The sequence below is a fragment of the Micromys minutus genome, assembly GCF_963924665.1.
Source record: "Micromys minutus genome assembly, chromosome: 9".
Lineage (NCBI taxonomy): Eukaryota > Metazoa > Chordata > Mammalia > Rodentia > Muridae > Micromys > Micromys minutus.
In genome coordinates, this window is record NC_137978.1 from 27,346,771 (window position 1) to 27,368,098 (window position 21,328).

Below are 21,328 nucleotides of genomic sequence, written 5' to 3' on the forward strand. Positions count from 1 at the left end.
CCTCTTTTGCACTCTTTTCTCCTCTCTCCTCACATGGCCCGACTCAGCCTGGCCACGTCCATTTAGACTCTTTGGCTACTTCTAGCTGTTTTCTCCCTCATATCTAACAGTGAACCTTCTGCTCCACCACACCTAGGAGCAGTCATGCCCTCCTTTTTATTTCATTCAGATGTGAGCAGGATACACTGTTTATATGTATAAAAAGAATAAATAAAAATACTCCTAAAATAAATAAATAACAGTCCCTGAGGGATCAGGGGTGTGGGGGTAGGTCGTCTTGAGCTTGAACCTCTTGGAAGAAAGTTTATTCATTTCCTGTTGACATTAGGCTGAAGTCAAGGCAACTGAACTCAAGCCTAAATTCCTCACAGCGTCACCTGACTCCACACTGTGGAGGGCCAGCTTGGGGACAGTGCTGAGGGACCCAGGCTCTCTGGTCTCAGATTGCAATGGTGTGGAGACTGGAACCCAGACCCAAGGTGGTGGGGTTGAGTCCCCATGCCTGGCAGTAGCACACAAGGTTAGTATCATTTACCACACACACCTGTGAATCTGCACTGGAAAGTGCCACATTCAGGGCACTCACTCCTGGGGGCCCACGGTAGCATGAATCATGCTGACACAGCAACACGCTGCTAGGACAGCCATCAGATGCCCACCAGCACTCCCTGAGGTGGGCAGTGACTGGTACCCTGCTGCCTTGCTGCTATATCTTTGAGGAATGAGGTGGCGTGAAGCACCTCTGTGTTTGGTCCCTCCCCTTTTCGAGAGAAGCATTTGGCTTTGAGAACTGGACGCCCTGACCACGTGGCCTGCTCTAATTTCCCAGGCCCTAATCTGCTCCTAGCTCCTAATGATGCAACTGGTAATAGGATTGTGGCTTCCCTCTGGGCAGCTGCACAGAGCATGGCTGCAGGGCTGGTGATAGGTGCTTAGGATTCTGTTCACCTGTAGGTAGAGAGGCTCGTGCCTCCAGCCCAGACCTGGGCCACAGCCTACAGTGCATGGAATGGTGCCAACCGGCTGGGCTCAGCATGGTGCTGGGCGCTGTCCTGGCTCGAGGGCGGGCAGTGTGTAGACAAAACGGGCTCCTCATCCTGTCTGTGTTGTCTGTCATCGTGGGCTGCCTCCTTGGCTTCTTCCTCAGGACCCAGCGTCTCTCACCACAGGTCAGGCCCTCGGGGTATGTGGGTCTGCGGGGGCTGGGGCTCCTAGAACTGTTACAGCAGGAGAGCCTGCTTCTCCCAGTCCCAACATTCCCATCTGTATCTTGGGTGTCGAAACACCCACTAGTATGAGATGTCAGTAAAGTGGCTGGCAAAATGGCAGCAAAGCCATAAAGCCAGAACAGGAAGGTGGTTGGGAACAAAGGTGCGCCGCCACTGAAAAAGCGTAGGGTTGAGAGCAATGGAGGGGAGATCAGGGGTCTTCAGAGAACACCCCCTACCAGTCCCTCTTGACCAGGATCCAGGATGGGTTTCCTATGCAGCAGGCTCAGCAGGATAAGGCTCAAGGGTGTATAAAAGTTGGGAGCAATGAATCAAGCCTTTTATTTGGAGGGGGCTATTGGAATATACAGTGAGATTAGGGGGCTGTAGTGCAGAGAGCAAAAGCTAAAAGGTTCTCATCACCAGACACTGCGGGGAGCAGGTGACACTGGGCTGAAGAGGAGGTGTGAGAACAGTGCTCACCTAGAGGAGAATTCAGGAGGTATAGCTGGTGGGAAACAGAGACAGTGGCTAGGCTACCTTCTCGTGAAAGCATCGTCTGGGAAAGATCTTTCTGTGGGATGGGGAAGACTCTGGTGATGTTACATAAGGCATCATGGATGCCTGTTCCAACAAGGAAGACACAGTTCAGGACCATGGTGACTGTGTCAAGACCTCCAGCGGGGGAGACAAGCTTGAACTTCCCATGCAACAGAGACAGCTGGGGTTTGCAGCCCAGACACAGAGGGACAGGTCAGTGGTCAGGAAATGACTATCAGAGGTGACATCAAGAGTGAAGCCCTTTCCTGGTGCAGGCCATGGATCAAATGTTGAGAAGAGGAAAAGTGAAATTGGATCAAATCTCTCGGGGCTAAAGGGTGAGGGGATTCACATCAGACTAGCAGGGTTTGGGTCACAGCAGCACTATGGAAGCTCACCAAAGAGAGGACTCTGAGGAGTATGTTTTCAAAGAAGTCTGTCTGTCCAGACCCCATTAAGTCCTCTTCATCCTTCAACTCACTGATACATCACATTGTCTCTGAAACTGGAGCCAGGCTTCAGACTCTGATGCAATATTCCATGAAAGGGATGACGTCTCTTCCCCTGGTAACCAAGTGAGCCTGATTTACCCCCTGAAGTTACTTGGGAAGAAGCAGGGACTCCTGCCTCATGTTTCCTTCTGTGCACTTTCCTCCGCTGTGGCTCTGTAACTGGCGGCCAGCCTGTTCCCAGCCCTTTAAATGTGTGTCCGTTTCTCCCACAAATCTGGGGCTACCAAGCTACTCAAGGCTTTTCTGTGTGTGTGTGTATATATACATGCAGAAGTCACAGGACAATTGCAGAAGTAGGTTCCATCCTTTTGCAATGTGGACTCAGATTGTCAGAATCTTGCCGGTTGCATGGATTTTTTTTGTCCCCAAGACATGACCCTCAGGAAGCATGAGGCACAAAGACCATGAATGTGACCCAAATAAAACCAGCCGGGGCCCTGGTACTCTTTGACCTGCACTCGGATTTTGGAGCGGGAACTATCTATTCTGGGAGATTATTCTGTGAAAATAAATTGGACTTCCTTTTAGTAAAAGTCAGGTGGTCTGGGACCTCCTGTGTCTGAGCCGCCCTTCCCATCTTCTTGGATGTGTGGATGCGTTCAGGTCTGGACTAACCTGCCAGATGTGTTGAAGGAGGGTGTGGATGGAGTCAGAATACTCATTTGGCAGGAAGTAGCTTTCTGAGTGTTGTCTTCTGGAATCCAGGATGGGGGGGGGGGTGTCTCTTTGCCTGTGACTCAGACAGCAAATCCATCCAATTGTTTGAGCTTATGCAACAGGCAGAAATTTGGAAAATGGTAGAATGTTCTATTGTGAAAAGAAACTCACAAAATTAATGTGATTTTTTTACCTTTGGATATACATAATTCATTAAAATAGAGACATTTTGAGACTTCCATTTAAGCTGTGAGGATTTATAAATAAATCTATTTTATTTGCTTCCTAAACATTTAATGAAAAATTTAAAAATCATTACATTTATTTTGTGTGTTTGCGTGCATAGGTATGCATCTGCAAATACACACACATGCACACACACACACACACACACACACACACACACACCGACACTCATGCTACTCTGCACATGTGAAAGTCTTGAGGACAACCTGCAGGAATCAGCTCTCTCTTCTAGGTATTGAACATAAAAGGTTGACAGCTTAGCAGCAAGCTCCTTTACCTGCTGAGGTGTCTCATCAGATCTGATAGAATATTTTTAAAAACACCAGCTACCCAAAACAAAGAGAAAGGATGTTGGTTAGACAGTATGGGAAGTGGATAGGAACTGGTTGACCCCTTCAGAAAAGCCCGGAAGGCTGAAATCATAGTCCATAAGGGAAGATACTGAGGAGTTCTCAAAGAACTCCAAAAGGCCTGACACAGAAGGGCAAAGCAGGGGCAACATATAGAGTGATCAGGAGTCACTTAGGTCCCGGAGCTCTTCCAGGTCACAAGGTCAGAGCACTTCTGTTTCTTCTGTGTCTGGCTCTGGCATGCACAGGGTCCAGAGAAGCTTGTCTGGGGGACATCAGGTCCAGCTGTGTGAGGGGCGGGAAGGGCAGTAGTGATGTGAATCTGTAGACACTGGGTCCTAGGCGAGGCCTTCCTGGCCTCCCCTGGGACAGCTGGTAGCTGGGTCTTGGCACAAAGCCTTTTGCTGGAGCCTCACAGAGAGACCTATGAGCACTTTGAGAAAAGAGGCTGCTGTCCCCTCCCTGCAGTGACAAGCCCAAGGGCTTCATACTCCATGTCTCCCTATGAGCGGAAGTTACTAGATATGTGAGAAAATCTGTAGCTGTCAAACCAGAGACTGAAGGGAGAAAAGAGAGGGTCTCTGCGGAACCTTAAAATCATTTCTTAAGGGCCTGAAATGGGGACAAACACCCGACATTCAAGAACTTGGGAAGCAGAGGCAGCTGAATCTCTGAGTTCAAAACCAGCCTGGTCTGTATATCAAGTTCCAGGTCAGCCAGAGCAACATAGTGAGGCCTTTTCTCAAATATTCATTTCTTAAGATCTTTGGAGAGATGAGAGATAGTGTAGTTATCATAAAACAGAATGGGGGCTGTCAAGATGGCTGACCAAAGTGTTTGCTGTCAGGCCTAATGACTTCTGGAATTCAGTCCTTAGCAGACCCACGGGGAGAAGGAAAAAACTGGTTCCCGGAAGTTGTCCTTTGACCTCCACATGCATGCTGAATGTAGTACATAGTTGTCCACAGTACACACTAGCAAATAAATAGATGTGATTTTTTTAAAAAAAAAAAGGGATATAGCTCAATGTTACTGTGTGCTTAGTGTACTCAGAACCATAGTTTCCAGTCCCAGCACCACAAACATCAAACACTTTGTATGACTGATTGATTAGTTGGTTGGTTGGTTTGGTTTTTAGAGACAGGATTTCTCTGTGTAGCCCCGACTGTGTTGGAACTCAATCTCTAGACCAAGCTGTCCTCAAACTCATAGAGATCCACCTGCCTCTGTATCCCAAGTGCTGGAATTGAAGGCATGAGCTACCATTGCTTGATCTGACCCTCCTTTGGTTTCTATTGCTGTGATAAACACCACAACCAAAAGCAACTTGGAAAGAAAAAGTTTTGTTTAAGCTCACAGTTGTAGTCTGTCACAAAGAGAAAGTGGGGCAGAAATTCAAGAAGAAAACCTGGGAGCAGGAACTGAAGCAGAAGCCATGGAAAATTGTTGCTTACTGGCTTGCTCCCTGTGGCCTGCTAAGCTTACCTTCTTATACAGTCAAAGACTTCCTGCCCAGAGGTGGCACCACCCATGGTGGGCTGGATTATTCCATGACAATCATTCATCAAAAAATGCCCCATACACTTGGCTTAGCTCAGAACAATCTGATGCAGGCATTGGCAAAACAAAACAAAACAAAAAACCAACAACAACAAATCCAAAACAAAACAAAATAAAACTTAACCAACATAGATGTTAAAAAGAGAGAACAAGCAAGAATAAAAAAGACTATTTGGAATTAAAAAAAAGAAAAGAAGGACCTGGAGTAGTACTCAGCTATGACTTTATGACATTCTTAGGCAAATGGGTAGATCTAGAAAATATCCTGAGTGAGGTAACCCAGTCACAAAATACCACACATGGTATGCACTCACTGATAAGTGGTTATTAGCCCAAAAGCTCAGAATACCCAAGATACAAATCACATGAAGATCAGGAAGAAGAAAGACCAAAGTGTGGATGCTTCAGTCCTTCTTAGAAACGGAAACAAAAATATTCACAGGAGGAAATACAGAGACAAAGTTTGGAGCAGAGACTGAAGGAAAAGCCATCCAGAGATTGCCCCACCTGAGGATCCAGCCCATATACAGTCACCAAACCCGGACAATATTGCTGATGCCAAGAAGTGCTTGGTAACAGGAGCCTGATATAGCTGTCTCCTGAGAGGCTCTACCAGATCATGACAAATACAGAGGCAGATGCTCACAGCCAACTATTTAACTGAGAACAGGGTCCCCAATGGAGGAGTTAGAGAAAGAATTGAAGGAGCTGAAGAGGTTTTACAACCCCATAAGAACAGCAATACCAATCAACTAGAGCCCTCAGGGACTAAACCATTATCCAAAGAGTACACATGGATGGACCCATGGCTCCAGCTGCATATGTAGCAGAGGATGGCCTTGTTGGGCATCAATGGGAGGAGAAGCCCTTGGTCCCATCAAGACTCGATGGCCCAGTATAGGGGAATGTCAGGGAGGAGGCAGGAAAGGGTGGGTGGGTGGGTCAGGGAAGAACCTTCATAGAAGCAAGGGGAGAGGAATAAGATAGGGGGTTTATGGAGGGGAAACTAGGAAAAGGGATAACATTTGAAATGTAAATAAAATATATCAAATAAGAAAATAAAAAGAATCAATGTCAAGATGTCAGCAGCTGGAAAGAAGGTGTAGAAGTCTAACAAATTAAACCAAATGATGAAATATGAAAAAGAAGAATGTTCAGCAGAAAAAAAAAATGTAGAAGATAAAGTGTGCAGAGAATACAAGAAACTTCTTAGAGTAAAAGTGCGGAGCAGGGGAGAGGAAGGAAGACCTTCCCCTCAGTGACACATCACTGTGAAATCACAGAAAGACTGAGATAACAGATGAGCTTTAAATGGTACCCCAGGAATAAAGCCAGGCTTCTGTCAGGAATACTGGCAGGACCAGCAGTTTAAGAGAAAGCATCCCTTCGAGCTGGAGGAGGGGTTGCTGGACAGCTTGGTGTGTGCAGATTCCTGCCGCACACACGGAGCAACCAGTTTGACTTCTGGAGCCCACATAAAGGTGGAAGGAGAAGACCGGCTCTTCAAGCTAGCCTCTGACCTTTGTGCCCTGGCCTGTGTGCCTGCACATGCACAACACATGTACATACACATAGATTACATGCATACGCATACATAGATTGCATGCATATGCATGCATAGATTACATGCATACACATACATAGATTACATGCATACGCACTACCAATAAAATAAACTGAAAACCAGAAAAGGAAATTGTTTTCCGTAGGAATGTCAAATATAACTAGATTATTGTCAGAGGGAAGAGTAGGACCAAGGCATCAGAATCTCAGGAAGCTGCCAAAATAAGGACAAAATAAGGACAGAAGTTTTCATTCTGCAGGATAAACCCCATAATGAAAGCCAAGAGACTCGGGCAGCAGCTGGGCCTCGAGAACAGCCCCACCCTCTCCCCCAAAGAACAGGACAGCTGCTGGCCCGAGGTCCAGGTGAGATCAAAGGGAAGGATGTGCTTCTGTTGTAGGAAATGCTTGCCTAGATGTTTGAATAGATAAAAAGCATTTGGAAAAAATTGGTAAGAGGCTGGAAGGAAATAAAGCAAATAAAAACAATGATTAATTTCAGGGACAAAATGTAAGTTGTACAAATAACAGGGCATGGCTGGAAAGATGTTGCTTGGCTCATCCGTGAACAACATTTGACGGTTAAGATATTGTTAGCCTTGGGCCTGTGAGATGGCTCAGCAGGTAAAAGTGCTTGGTTTCATTCCCGGAGCCCATGGTGGAAGGAGAAGGTGACTTTTACCAGCTATCCTCTGACTACCACCTACAAACCATCATGCACACATGCACACACACATGCACACACACACACATGCACACACACACATGTGCACACACATGCACACACACATGCACACATACACACACATACACACACATGCACATGTAATGGACACAAGTAATACAAAAAATAGAAGGAACAACATGCAAGAGCCTGGTTTAATCTCCAGTACTGCATGCACATAAAGATACATGGTGAGTGTATCTTTGTGAGACTCTTCTGGAGCACTGGAAATGGTCACATAATGGATGTGGGAAAGCCAGGTATCTCTCCTACATGTCAGTAGGTGGCAGGTCACCTCCTCTCGCCAGGTCAGCTTCCTTGGCTATGACATGAGAAGGCTGGATCGGGGTCTATACAGCAACACAGGTCTATGGCTTGGGGCTTTTCAAAGCATCAGACCATTAGCAAACCATCACGTCTAACACTGGTTTTGTTTTTGCTTTTTTTCTCCCCTTTGAGACAAGGTCTCATGATGAAGCCCTGGCTGGCCTACAACTCACTACATAGATCAAGTTGGCCTTGAACTCATAGAGATCTGCCTAGACAGATGGGCTATCAACATCTAAAGGCATGTGCCACGACACCTACCTTGGCACTAATTTTTAAGATGGTTTGAGGCACCAACTGTAAGTTGGTACATCTACAGATCCTTCAGTCTTCACCTACATCCTCTCCCTCCCTCCCTCCCTCCTTCCCTCCCTCCCTCCCTCCTTCCCTCCCTCTCTCCCCCCACCCTCTCTCTCTTAAGGATTCCAGTCAAGGCCAGACACAGAAAACCTGAAATCAAGCTTTAGGAACAGCTTGTGTTTGAGAGGCTGTGTTAGAATTTCAGACAAACCACGAGTTGTTTTGTAGAGCACACAAAGGACAGAATTGTGTTATCTGGAAGGCACGGTTAACTGTCCTTCAGCTGCGATGCTCCTCTTGATGGGCTCGGCTCCAGTGGACTGCCAGTCAGAATCAGCTAGCGGCCTGGGCTGGTAGGGGCTAGGCCTGGGAGCCCTGATGAGCTAGGCTTAGGTTTAGGACTCACCCTCAAAATGAAGGTCTATTCCATGTGGCTACATCAGGAAGAGGATCGCTGACTGCTGGAGCCATCTTCGTGGTCTGGCATGAAGATTTAAGAATAAAAGACAAGAGGTTCCTCAGCTAAGTGGTTCTGGCTCTGTTCCCACCACCATGAACCTATCATTGTCCTGGATTCCCTTTCTTCCAAAAGGGGGCTTGATACTCATCAGAACTGTATAAAATCTGCCCGTGGGAGGCCAGTTCTCTTTCTGGTTGGCACCAGACTTCAGCCCTTTACTCCCAACGTGAAGCTCCTGAGGACATTCCTATTCCTTAGGGTATATGTTTCAATGGTATGATAGCCAAACAGAGGAGGATGGTTATAAGCTACCTGGCCAAGGATATGGTGCCTATGAAAGGATGAGGAAGCATCCTTTACACTGAGTGCTACATCTGCCTCCAAACCTGGTATTTCTCAGGGCTAAAGCTAGTGGAGGAAATCTTACTGATTGTAAGAAGGTTATGATTTATTGGCCAATCTCCTCATTAACTAGATTGGAACCATTTCTGGGACAGGAACCTTGCTTAGTCCATTTTGGGGACCCAAGTGTGATGCCTGGCCTAGTGTGGGTTGCAGAGACAGCATGCATCCAGTCCTCCTGCCTCTTACTGATTATGAAGCAGATGTTACGTCCTGAATGGGTGGATGATTGGTACTGATGGGGAAAGCTGCACCAGGTGTGATGCTGAAGTGCTCCGTCCCTCGATGTGTAAGTGCTCATGCACCAGGTGTGATGCTGAAGTGCTCCCTCCCTCGATGTGTAAGTGCTCATGCACAGTCCCTCAATGAGCTTCCCAATGAAATTCGAGGGCAAAGACCATCATGCTGGCTATGAAGGAGGGGCACTCATCAGGATCCAGGCTGTTTGGCTCCAAATCGTTCTCTTCTCCCGGACTCCAGACAGGAGGGAGCTGACTGGGCGCTGTGTTAAAGATGGCAAGGAAGTAAGCGATTTGAACTCTGTACCACCTGCTCTGACCCTGCTCCTGCTTTTTGTTTCAGGAGATTAGTTACCTCCAGTTCCCTGGAGAGCTCTTGATGAGGATGCTGAAGATGCTGATCCTACCACTGGTGGTCTCCAGGTGAGAGGAGGGGTGGGGGAGGGCACAGGGCTCTACCCCAAAGCCAGCCAGTGCTTCCAGCCAGGGCACCAGTCAGCTGCTTCCTCCTTCCACCCTCTCCCTCCACCACCCTTCGATGACTCCTCAACCCACACCAGTGATGCCTGCTTGTACGCAAACTTTCAGCCATTCTTGAACTTGAGGACTGTTAAAGTCAACAGTGACTCCACACTGCTAAGTCCAAAGGAGATTCTGTTCCTGGTGTGTGTGATCGCTTCATGTGAGTCAAACTGTCAATCACTCATCCTTCTGGGATTCTCTCCTGATGTCCTCCCCTCCACTGGCTTCTGCCTGCTCTCAGTTCCTTCTTACCTTCTGCTAGGCCTCTGACTATTGCTAGGCACTGGGCCTTTCTCCACCTTGTTTTATGTGAGGCCACCTGGCCCTATATGCAGCTCGCCATCACTGTGACAACACCCAGGAAGATCAACTTGAGGAAGTAAAGGTCTTTCCCTCACCTTTCAGAGGTTTTGGTCTGTGGTCATTGCGCCTGTGGTGAGGTGCATCATGGTGGGAAGTGTGTGTGGAACAGGACTGCTTAGCCCACGGCACCTGAAAAGAAAAAGAAAAAGAAAAAGGAAAGGGAAGAAGCTGTTTTAATAAGTCCTCCAGAGCACACACCAGTGACATGGCCCAATACCCCCAACAAGTTAAGAACCCATCAGTGAGTGAGCTCAGAGCCCTATGATCTATTCTCTTCCCCGAGACCCCACGTCTGAACACTGCTGCACTAGAACCAGACCACATGAGATGGGGGCAGGGGCATATTTCAAATAAGGCCTATAGCTACCTATAATCTCAGCACCCCATCTCTCCCATGAGTCCCACAGGCTACTAACAAACTACCGGATGCCTCTGGATGGTTCACAGAATCTGAACTTCGGTGTCGTCACCCAGAGATTTTGCCCAGCACTGGGCTTCTCTCCACTTTCTGTTGTCAGCAAATGGCTGCTACAGTTGCCCAGTCCTCTGGCTCTTTCCTCGCCCAATGCAGACTGTCAGCAACTTGAGCCGACTATCTGCCTCCTAGGCAGAACACCCCTCCACACACGCCCAGAGCTCTCTTCCTCATCTGAACCCAGAGGCACCTTGCTGGTCTCCATACCTCAGTTCTTGTTCCATGGCCATCTACCCACTCAGTGGCCAGAACGGTCTCAGGAAAGCAGACTGGGCCACGCCTTACCTCATCTCTTAACCCACCATTGCTAACCCTCTGGGCTTTTGGTCCCTGATCAGACCAGACCCTTCCCCGGCTTGGGACCTCCACATATACTGTCCCTTCTGCCTGAAGCCCTCTTACCCTTCATTCTTTCTCCATTGTATCTCAGCGACTTAGAGTTGCCTCCTTAGAAAGGCCCCTCCACAGGAGCCCTCCCCTCCATTCTGCTCTGGCCTCCCCCAAGACACTTAGTTCTTTAATCATCTCCCTGAACTCACTTGCTCCCTTGTACATTTATCTTCCCAAGGGCTGTAATCTCAGAGTACTCGCCTAATGAGTCAGCAGCTGGATCACATCAGCACTCCTGAGCGTGTCTGCCTGGTACTCAGCCCTGCAGATCCAGAACTTAGTCTCCGAACTCAAGTTGCTCACAGGCTGGAGACAACACTAGGCAGGGAAACAGTTCCCCAGAGCGAAGGAAGTGAGACAGGCTCCCTTCTGGGTGGCTTTTGTGTCCCTTTGCTGTGCTTCTACTGTTCTTGCTGCTTGGGCAGGTAGTCAGAGCACAACATGGACCAGGTAGTCAGACTGGAGCTTCACTTGGCCTTGTCACTTGGCTCAAGAAAATCCTGTTTGGAAGTCTGAGGCCTTCCACCTAGTCTTGCCAGCATTGTCATTGGTGTGGGCTAAGATGCTCTTCCTCAGCCTGTGCTCCTAGTGACAGGGTTCTGTCTGTCCAGCCTCCCCGCTCCTTATTCTCTCCACTAGACCAGAACACTCCTGCTGGGACTGGAATGCTGTCTTAAGTTGAGTAAAGCTGATGTGTTACACTTCCTGTGTTTATTACAGTTAGGGCCGGTTCAGGACAACTGTGCCATTGAAAAATGGTTTTAGTGGTTCCTGTCACAGGAGAATGAAACCTTTGTGGGAGAAAACGACATACTGCTTTTCTGCTTGTTGTTTTTCCTGGTCTGGAGCTCAAACCCAGGGTCTCATAAAGGCTAAACAAGTTGTCACTACTGAGCCACATCCAAACCCCCGAAGAATGCCGTCCTGAGCCCCAAACACCTCATCCTGAGCCCTCCCTCTTTAATTCATAAACAAGTCCAGAGTTTGTTTCCATCCACACTGTCCCTGAGCAGCTAACCCTGGAGCACCACTCTGGTAAGATTTTTTCCCGGCAGAGCAAAGTCAGAAGCACTGTTCTAACGACTCAGATGCCAGGCCTCAGCAGGACTTACTCCACCAGAATTAAAAAGGGACCCAAAGTAGGGTGAGCTTTTAAAGCCTCTTCAAAGCCTGAAGGTCTTGGGGTCCACGATGAAAATCCCAGCTTGAGGGCTGTTGCACCCCAGGGGTTCCTAGCTGTGCCCCAGGAGTTGGTGGCTTTCTGTAGCATCTGCCTCAGGGACAGATGCCACAGAAGGACACAGCCAGCTCTATTGAGATGCCAAGTCTTACTGGTGGCTTCTGCTCCATCTTCAGGACAACCTGCCACCTGGAACCATGCTGGCCATCTAATCATTGCTAAGCACACCACATGTCCTTTCTTGTGTCTTCCCACCTGCACTCCGGCTCACTCTCCTGTCTGTGAAATCCTCCTGCCTCCTTATTTGTCGGTAGCTATGGGCAACAACCTGTGTCTTTCTCTTGTCACATTTGTCACCCTGGCTATGTCAGAACTACCAGGGAAGTGAATTTTCAGTCATATGTGACATGCCTCGTACCAGGACCTGGGTGCATTGCTCCCTGAAATGGCCACTTAGCCCAGCAAGGAGTGATTCTGTTAGCAGCGCTCTGCCATTAAAAGAGTTGAACACTAGGTCCTGGAGCGTTTCCCCTGTCTCTCACACTGACTTCTATTCTCTGATGCAAGAGACTGCCGTCAGGGGTCATAGCATTGACAGCACATATGCCACTTCCCCTGGGAAGACCTTCTTGACAGAGACACTGATACACCCATTCACACAGCTCTGGACCTCCCAAGTGGTACAGCCAGGGTCTCACTATGATTCAGTCATGGCATCCTGAGCCTCTCCTCCTCCTGCTCCATGAATTCTCAGAGTCACTGCCTCTTGTTTTCCTCTACTCTCTTAGTCCTACAACCCAGCAACCCTCACCCAGTTCCCCCACTCCCACGGACACCCCTTGCTCTATCTAAGTCAATGGGTCACAAAAAGAGCAACTTTCCAGGAATCTGGGAGAGCATGTTAGGGTCTTCAGTCTCCTTTGTCTGTAATATCCAAAGTCCAACCCTGGTTAGGTTCCTCATCTCGGTATCTTGGTGTCCCATGGGGTCCCAGTGTAGGGTCAACTGGGCCTCTTCTGATCTGGAGACTCCCCTGTGGAAGAATTATCTTTAAGCAGGCCCTGGGTTCCTGAGGACCCAAGGGCCCAGCTTCTGTTGTTTTGTGTTTGCTTGGTTCTTTACTTGTTTTGTGTGTGTGTGTGAGCTTGTTGTTTTTGGTTAGAGACGTGATATCCTGCAGTTGGGCTAGCCTCAGAATTAATATGTAATCAAGAGTGACTTTGAAATTCTGATTCGTTTGCTTCTGCCTATTCACTGAGATTATAGACTTTCACCACCACAGCAAATGCTAGAGATTAAACCCAAGGCTTCCTGGGCCTCTTTGGCAACTTAGGGAAGCTCAGTTAGGCTTGGCTGTGACTTATTTACTGACTGGAAACCTTAGTTCAAGTGAAACCCAGTATCTTGCTCTTGAGCCCCCCTTCCCAGAGGCCACTCAGTGGAGCTTCCAAGTAGTTCAGAAGGTGCCTTAGCTAGGGTTTTTTTTTTTTTTTTTTTTTTTTTTCCTGTGAAGAGACGCCATGACCACACAACTCTTACAAAGGCAAACATTTAATTGGGGCAGGCTCACAGTTTCAGAAGTCAGTCCATTATCATCATGGCAGGCAGCATGGCAGCATCCAGGCACGCATGGTGCTGGAGAAGGAGCTAAGAGTTCTGCATTCTGACCCGACTACCTCCAGGAGAGACTGTCTTTTCTGCAATGGGCAGAGTTCCAAAGGCCATTCTCACAGGGATGCACTTCCTTCAACAAGGCCACATCTCCTGATAGTGCCACTTCCCCCGGGCCAAGCATGTTCAAACCACCACAGAGGGGTTGTGTGGCTGGTCAGCCATTTGCTGTGGGTCTCTAGGTCCTTCTGCATTGTGTCTCCATGAATTATAGGACTCATGAAGCCTGGGAAGACATACATCCCTACTCCGACCACAGAGATGCTGTGGCCTCTTCCTCAGTCACACCCAAGCATTCATTCTTCATTGTTCTTCAGTCTCCTCAGCTTATCCTGAGGGTTGAGCCTCAGTTTCTCCTTTCCGTCCAAGGTCTCCCTGAGGGTCTTTTTGCCCTCTGGCTTTGTGAGCTTTCTGATGTACACTGCCACTAACTTCAATGACAAGGAGAAAGGTTCAAGGCTTAAGTATTTTCTTAAAGAGAGGCCCTTGAGCCTCTACTGCAAGCTGATTCACTTTTCCACAACTCTACAGATGTTTCATCAAACCACAAAGGACCCCTTCCCCGTGGGCAGCAAATTTCTTCTCACCTCATACCTGCCACTGAGAGTTTTTTTTCCCCCCCAAAGTGGAAGGAAGACCCTTGTCTCTATTGCTGAGTGTTGGCACCTCATTCAAAATTGAAAAACTCCTGTAACATGAAAGTGATGGTGGACAGACTCTGCTACAGCAGTATCCTTAAGTTATATCAGGCCCTCCCTCAGGGATGTTGCTTCGGTGGGCAGCAAGTGGTTTGCCGTTCTGAGCTGTGCTCTGCAATTCTATCTGCCCCCTGATTCCTTTCACGGATGCTCCTGGACCTAGAAATCATCCCTTCCTGCTTTATTCGAGCAAGGATGTTCACTGTGCATAGCCCGTTCCCTTTACATTTGTAGACCAACAGGAAAAAAAAAAAAGAAAAAAGAAAAAATAGCTTTCTGTTCCTTTAAGTTCTTGAAGGATACCTTCCTGGTTCTTCCACAAAAACAAATCTGCCTCCTGCTTGTTTTGGTTTTCATTCAACAAAATGTCATAAGAGTTTCCACCCTTCACCAGTGCCTTGGGGCTCTTGTTACACACTTCCACTAGGGGCTACAGCTGAGCCCTTCCCATCCCCGGTTCCTGCCATGCTCCTAGACACACCACTTGGGCTTTTTTGTACCTAGGGCTCTGTGAATAACATAATTTCAAGCTGTGCCATTTACAGCATTCTTAGCCTCTGCCATAATAGAGATACAAAATAAGTGCAAATTTACAAGGCAGGGCCTACCAGGTGGTATGTATACACCTGTGTGTGTTTGTGTGTGTGCCTGTGTGTGCATGTGTGTGTATGTGTGTGTGCATGTATGTGTATGTGTATGTGTGTGTATGTGTGTGTGCATGTGTGTGTATGTGTGTGTATGTCTTGTGTGTGTATCTGTGTCTCTCTGTGTATGTGTGGCCCATTGTGGCTCCACCAGGGTTAACTTTGGGAAGTCAACTGTGCCTTGCTTTCACACATCCACAGACAAGAACAACACAAAAACTGGGGGTGGTTAGCCCAACATCTGGATTCAGCCAGAGCCTCCAATTCTCCCTTTTTTTTCCCTCAAATCCTCCTCCTCCCCCGCCCCCTTTCCAGTTTCTCAAACTAGGCATCATTCAAGGAAACCGAAGCCATGTGTTTGTGATTCACTGAGGCTGAACATGGCAGGGTGTTTTGTTAGCTCTGCCTCATAGAGGGGTGTGTGTGTGTGTGTGTGTGTGTGTGTGTGTGTGTGTGTGTGGTGTGTGTGTGTGTGTGTGTGTGTGTGTGGTGTGTGTGTGTGTGTGTAGAAAGTGTGTGTATGTGTGTGTGTGTAGAAAGTGTGCATTCATATGCCCTCATAAGTATTATTTTCCTTCCTGTTTCTTGTAGGAATTTCAACAGAAAGTTCTTAGAATCAGGAAATCATGTTTGGTCAAAAAAGCCTCCCCACCCGTTCTCCCCCTGGCTGAGGCACTCTAGTTTGGCAGACTACTCCACACACCCACGTTCTGACTCCTTGGAGATGGGCTAGGGCCAAGCAGTCTTGAAGTCTGGTTTGGGAGCCAGTATTCAGAGCAGCTTCTCCAAGCTCTGTGAGATGGGCTACAGGCTGGAGGTGGCCGCAGACTATATCTCAAACCTGGTATTGTCTGCACCTCTGGATTCAACCCTAAAGTTGGGGTAACCTTTCTGAGTAAGGCCCTGCCACTCCTTCAGAGGGAGCTGGGAGCCTTTCTTGGCCCTCTTGCCTCATCAGCTGAGATCCTTGCAGATCAAAAGAGGTCTTGTACCTACTAAACAAGGTTCCTGATGACCACAGGCCTCTCATTTCCAGGATCTGAAAATACTCAGAGCAAGCACGCAGCATAGCTGGTGTGATAACACATGTACAATGAAGGGAAGATTAGTGGTTTTGAAAGAGTTCCTACCATCCTCCTGTGAAGACTCACTGCCCAGGAGATCCTCAGTCAAGCAGTTTCATTCTAAGCCCCCATCAGCCCCACCCCCACTCCCAGGAGAAGGAGTGTTAGGAGAAACCCCCACCCCCAGGAGAAGGAGTATTAGGAGACACCCCCATACACAGGCCTTCCCTTCCCTCAGGAGTGCTCTTTCTCAGCACAGCATGGCCCTGGCCAGCCTGGCAGGTGTGTTTAGAAAGTCTTACTCATGGTGGAGACTGTACCCTCTTATAGCTGGCCTTCTGCACCATGAGAGAGAGAGAGGCAGCTCCACAGGACCCCACCTAGAAATCAGGGAGGATTGGTCTGGATGGTGCAAAGGGCAGCTGTATCTAAAAGAGATCCTTTCTCCTGGAGGTAGATGTTTATCCTGGCTCCAGGAAATATACTTCTTAATGAATAGAAGCAGCCCGTAGTGTCTGCCGACACTGTGTGGTGTAAGTAGAGTCTCAAGGGGAGTTTCTGCCCTTTGGAGAGATTCCTGTGACCATATGGCCCATATTTTAGTGAACTGGCATCAAGACATCTTGCCTCAAGCTTCAGAACGAATTGCCAGGGGGGCGGGGGTGTGGCAAAGCCATCTGGGAAGTGGAACTAGGCACTAACGTGGCACTTGCTGTCTGAGACTGTGCCTGCTGTCTTCTGGGGGGGTGGGTTTTAGAAAGGCTGGGAGGAGACCCTCTCACTCATGGCCCATACACATCTCCTTGCTTGCGGGGTAGACTTCTTATAGCCTGAGAACTCAGCTAAGATCAAAGCCAAGGACTCACTCAGCCCAGGGACTCAGGTTCATTCCTGTCCTCAGGTCTGCCTGATGGTAGCAGGAGTCCTGCTGGACACCTGTGTGCTCACCATGTGACTTCATTAAGTTGCTACCAGTGTCTCAAGGAGGTTCATTGCAGGGCAGGATGGCTCTGATGAAAGTTAACCTCAGGCACTGAGGTTCCCATAGCTGCCTATGGGGCCCTGTCCCTTTCCCAAGGGGACTCAACCTCAGGGCAGGTCTGAGGCAGTCTTAAACCCTCTGGCTAATGGTCTCAAGTCCCCAGTGACTCATCAGATTATCAGCAAACTGCCAGAGTCCCCTTCCCACAGGCACCGTGCAGCAACCCCTTCCTGCCCAGCCCTTGAAGCTACCTGCACCTCAGACGTGCCTGTGTTCCCGCTCCTTCATTTAGCACATCGGCTGTTCCTTCCAGTGTATTGTCTTCTACAAACCGATCCATATGATGTCAGTGGCTTTGGCCAAGCCATTGATAAATTCAGTGGGAAGGGGAAGACTGAAAGCAGGCCCTAAGGACCCTGCCTACTGTCTGCAACTGCTGCTCAACTCCATCTAGTTGCTGACACCCCATCTGTTCCCTGAGTCCTAGCGCCAAGTGCTTCAATGCCCAAAACACAGTGCCAGGGAACTCCCCTCAGCTTGGCCAGGGGACCAGTTAAGCTCAAGGGACCAATTAAAAGGAATCTGCTGCTCAAAGTCACCAGAACCCCAAACTGTCCTTACTGTCTGGTCCAGAGCAATTCCTGGTTTAACATCACATCAACAAACCGACACTTAGGTCTAGCCAGGCCCTGGGTTCTGGGGACCTAGACACAAGCCAAACTAAGGCCTACCCTTGGAGGGATCCAGAAAGCCTACTGCTTGCTACATAGTTTAGGTTAGCCTCAAACTCTGTCCTCTTTCCCCAAGTGCAAGGATTAGAGACCTAGTCCATTTCCCTCATCTCAGATTCCTCCACTGCCACCCTGTGCTAGACTCCAGGAGGACATGATGTCTAAGATGACCTTGGCAGGGTGGAGATGAGGCAGGGAATGGACAGAGAGGCCCACCAGGAGGAAGAGCCTGCAAAAGGAGACTTCTGGAGCCCAGGGTGAGCAGAATAGCTGGAACGCCTAGAGTAGGAATGAGGAGGGCTGACCCAAAGTGGGTTTATACTGTTCTAGGGGTCACCCGAGAATAAAGGCTAAGCCTGGGGTACTTGAAGCCTAAGGTCAGGCCCTCTGCAGTGAGATACAAGGGTGAGGTGAGTAAACGAGTGAACAGGGCCTCAACAGAGTCTCCGCCAGTCCTGCCCACCATTGTGTTTCTTGATCAGTTATCTGGTTCACAGTGGGGTTCACAGTTCCAATCTGGTTGTTGATGTGGAGGCCAGGTGGGTGCATAGGCAGCCTTCCCCTTCGTCAGAAGCCTGGCAGTCAAGGCCTCCCTTCCCCCACCCCTGCAGATTGAAATAGGCTGGGAGCCAGACCAGCTCCCAATCATCTCTGTCAGCTAATGTCTCTAATCACTTCAATCTCTTGATCCCCAATCTCTGGGCACTCAGTAGTGACCAGCTGGCTTGGGAGGGATCCGTAGGCTTCTGGGCCCCCACCCTCACTGGGGCACCCCCCCGGGGCCTTTTATTGACCCTAGGCATTCCTAGGAGCACCTACCTAAGCATGGAATGGGACAGACAACATGGCTTTTGTCCCTACCCTAAGTTAGGAGGAGTATTTGAGGTCATGTCTATGGGGCCTACTATTCTGTCTGCAAGCCTTGCTTTAGCATCCCACAGCTAGTCAGCTTTACTGTACTTGATTACTTCCTCAGACGGCAGGCTTACCACCACCAAACGAGCTATAGACAAGGTAGAACTCTGAGAGCCGAACTGAGACCGGATCACATGGGCTGGATCACATGACAGTCATTATCATCCCAAATTAGGTCTTAGATCAGGACCAAGAGACAATGGGCAGAAGGGTCAGGGACCCTGCTCCAGTCTTCATTCTAGAACTTGCTTCCTGAGTAGCCTGGCTAGGCATCTTTTACCCTGAGCTCCATTGTCCTTTTGTCTACTCAGAGCCTCCTCAGTATGACAGACACCAGCTTATCACACACGTGACATGCAGCTAGTACATATATCGATTTGTTGATTGATTTTAATTAAAATGTAAACCTGAGCATCGTAAAAAATTTCACATTGATTGTGCATGGTAATAGGTTGTACATAGCAGGTTAAAATAGATTTCATATCTGCTTTTACCTTTCGATTTTGGAGACAGGGTCTCACATTGTGGCTTTGGCTGTCTTGGCCTTTTTCAACTTTGTAAAATTAAGGAAGAGCCAAGGGGCACGGGCCTATAATCCCAGCACTTGGGAGGCTGAGGGAAGAGATTCCAAAGAGCTTGGGGCCAGCCTCTAAAAAGCAGTCAACTTTTTTTTTTTTTTTTTTTGTCAGAATTAGCAAATCCAAATGGTAATGAAGAGTGGGTGCCAGATATCAGATTCCTCAGGGGGCCACTGACCCCCAGTGATGACCAACAGCGGCGCAATGAGTGATAAGCAGGGGAACTGAAAGCTCCTGGTAAATCGTAGCTTCTATGACTGCCAGGCAGAATGTCTGGGCTGTGTCTTCTATCACACAGGATGCTCCATTCTGGGTGTAGGAGGGAAAGCAGAGAAATAGAGAAGGCAAAGTACCAATGACCCTTCTCCCTCCTCTCAAAGAGAACTGACACTCACTTAGCCACATGTGCACAAGCATCTGTGCATGTTAACGCTCTCCCAAGCACCAATGAGCCCGAGCTCATCGGTTCTCAGACCAACACTTTCGAGGCTGTGGTCTTCAACCTGGAGGTCCACCAACCCTTTCACAGGGCCTGTGAGCCAGATGCTCACAGTGGGAAATTACAGTTACAAAGGAGCAATGAAATAAATGTATGGCTGGGGGTCACCACAGCAGGAGGAACTATATTAAAGACTCACAGCTTTGGAAGATAGAGGTCTACAGCTCTTAAGGAGCTCACCAAAGACCAATGAGTAGAAACTTCCACCCCATTCATGTGTCCACCAGTCTCAGGAGTGGTGCTGGTCTCACATGGTCTATGCTCTCTCGGCGCTGTCTTCCCAGTCTTGTCGGCCACTAATGTGGCCTGCAGTCTCCTTAGGCACTGCTAGCACCAGCCTGGGCAGCTGCCTGTTCTCTTGGCTCTTGTCAACAGTCCCATTGGTTGGGTAGATGAGTGAGCTTGGCCGGGGTAGGCTCTCGGCAGGGTTGCATGGCCCCACAGAGAACTCTCATCACATCCTTTCAGGTAATGGTGCTCCCTGGGATTGAGCCACGGAGTCCTCAGACTGCATTTGCATTTCCTCCTCCCAACCTCCCACATCTAGGTGTCTATGGTGGTTCCTCAGGAAATCTGGTTCTCACCACGCCCTGTGTGCAATCCTTCAAGCTGTAAATCTGAACTGCAAGTCAGAGAGGAGTCTATTTCCCAAGAGGCTCTGGGGCTCCCTGTTGACACTCGGACTGTCTTCCCAGTGACAGGTCTGTCCATTTTGGTGGCTGCCTAGATGCTACAGACATCTTTGTGGCCATTCTTGGCTACAATGTGGCTTCTTCTTTCCTCCACCTTCTCCACCCCCTTTTCTTCCACCTTTTCAACCCCCTAACGCCAGATAGAAGAGAAAAAATAGAGAGGAAAGGAAAGAAATCCCTAAAAAAAAAGTCAGAGATCAGAAAGGGGGTGACATAGTTAGACAACTTCCTGCTGATTGGGGCATTCAGTTCCTTGGGGCCAGTTTGATCTTTGCTGTCAGGATATTTATTTTCTCCTCCTCCTCCTCCTCTCCACATGACTACTTAAAAAACCGAGACCAACAGAGAGCAACAATAGGCAGAAACAACCAATAACCAGCTATTGGGGCTCTAGCATTTATATACCCTCTGAAAAGTTCCCAGAATTCCAAATGTCACACAATTGTGGAAACTATCTGCTGCTGGCAAAATCATACTCCTGCTAGAGCAGGAGGAAAATCATAGTCAGCTGCGGTGGACAATCTGAAGCAGCCCCATATCCCACACCTGGGATTAAAACAAAAACACAGTCTTATAATGTCCGTGTTGTTTTTGTCTTTTTAAGAAACCCAAACTCCAAAATTGTCACTGCACATCTTTTTATCTGAGGACCAAAATGTAGCTTCTGCCCACTTCAGTGGCTTCAGGGAATTCATAAATCACCCTGGGACACCCCTTGCCTCAATCCTTGGGGATCTTCCATTTTGTTTTTTCTCACCCTGGGCAGACATTGTTAGACACACAAGCTGGGAAGCAGTGGCCTGCTCTCCTTTGCACTCCTGGGTACCTCCCAGTCC

The 21,328-nt window shown here is 48.5% G+C and overlaps 1 protein-coding gene across 1 annotated transcript in view; it reads left to right on the forward strand.

Moving 5' to 3' along the window:
* Positions 1 to 1,004: 1,004 nt before the first annotated feature.
* Positions 1,005 to 21,328, forward strand: part of SLC1A7 (solute carrier family 1 member 7) — a gene marked incomplete at both ends in the record, with an annotated part of 40,349 nt that continues 20,025 nt past the window's right edge. Inside the window, 2 exons of the mRNA XM_080921688.1 lie at positions 1,005 to 1,169; positions 9,432 to 9,511. Of these exons, the coding sequence (XP_080777814.1) occupies positions 1,005 to 1,169; positions 9,432 to 9,511 (245 nt within the window). The remainder of the gene's footprint in view (positions 1,170 to 9,431; positions 9,512 to 21,328) is intronic.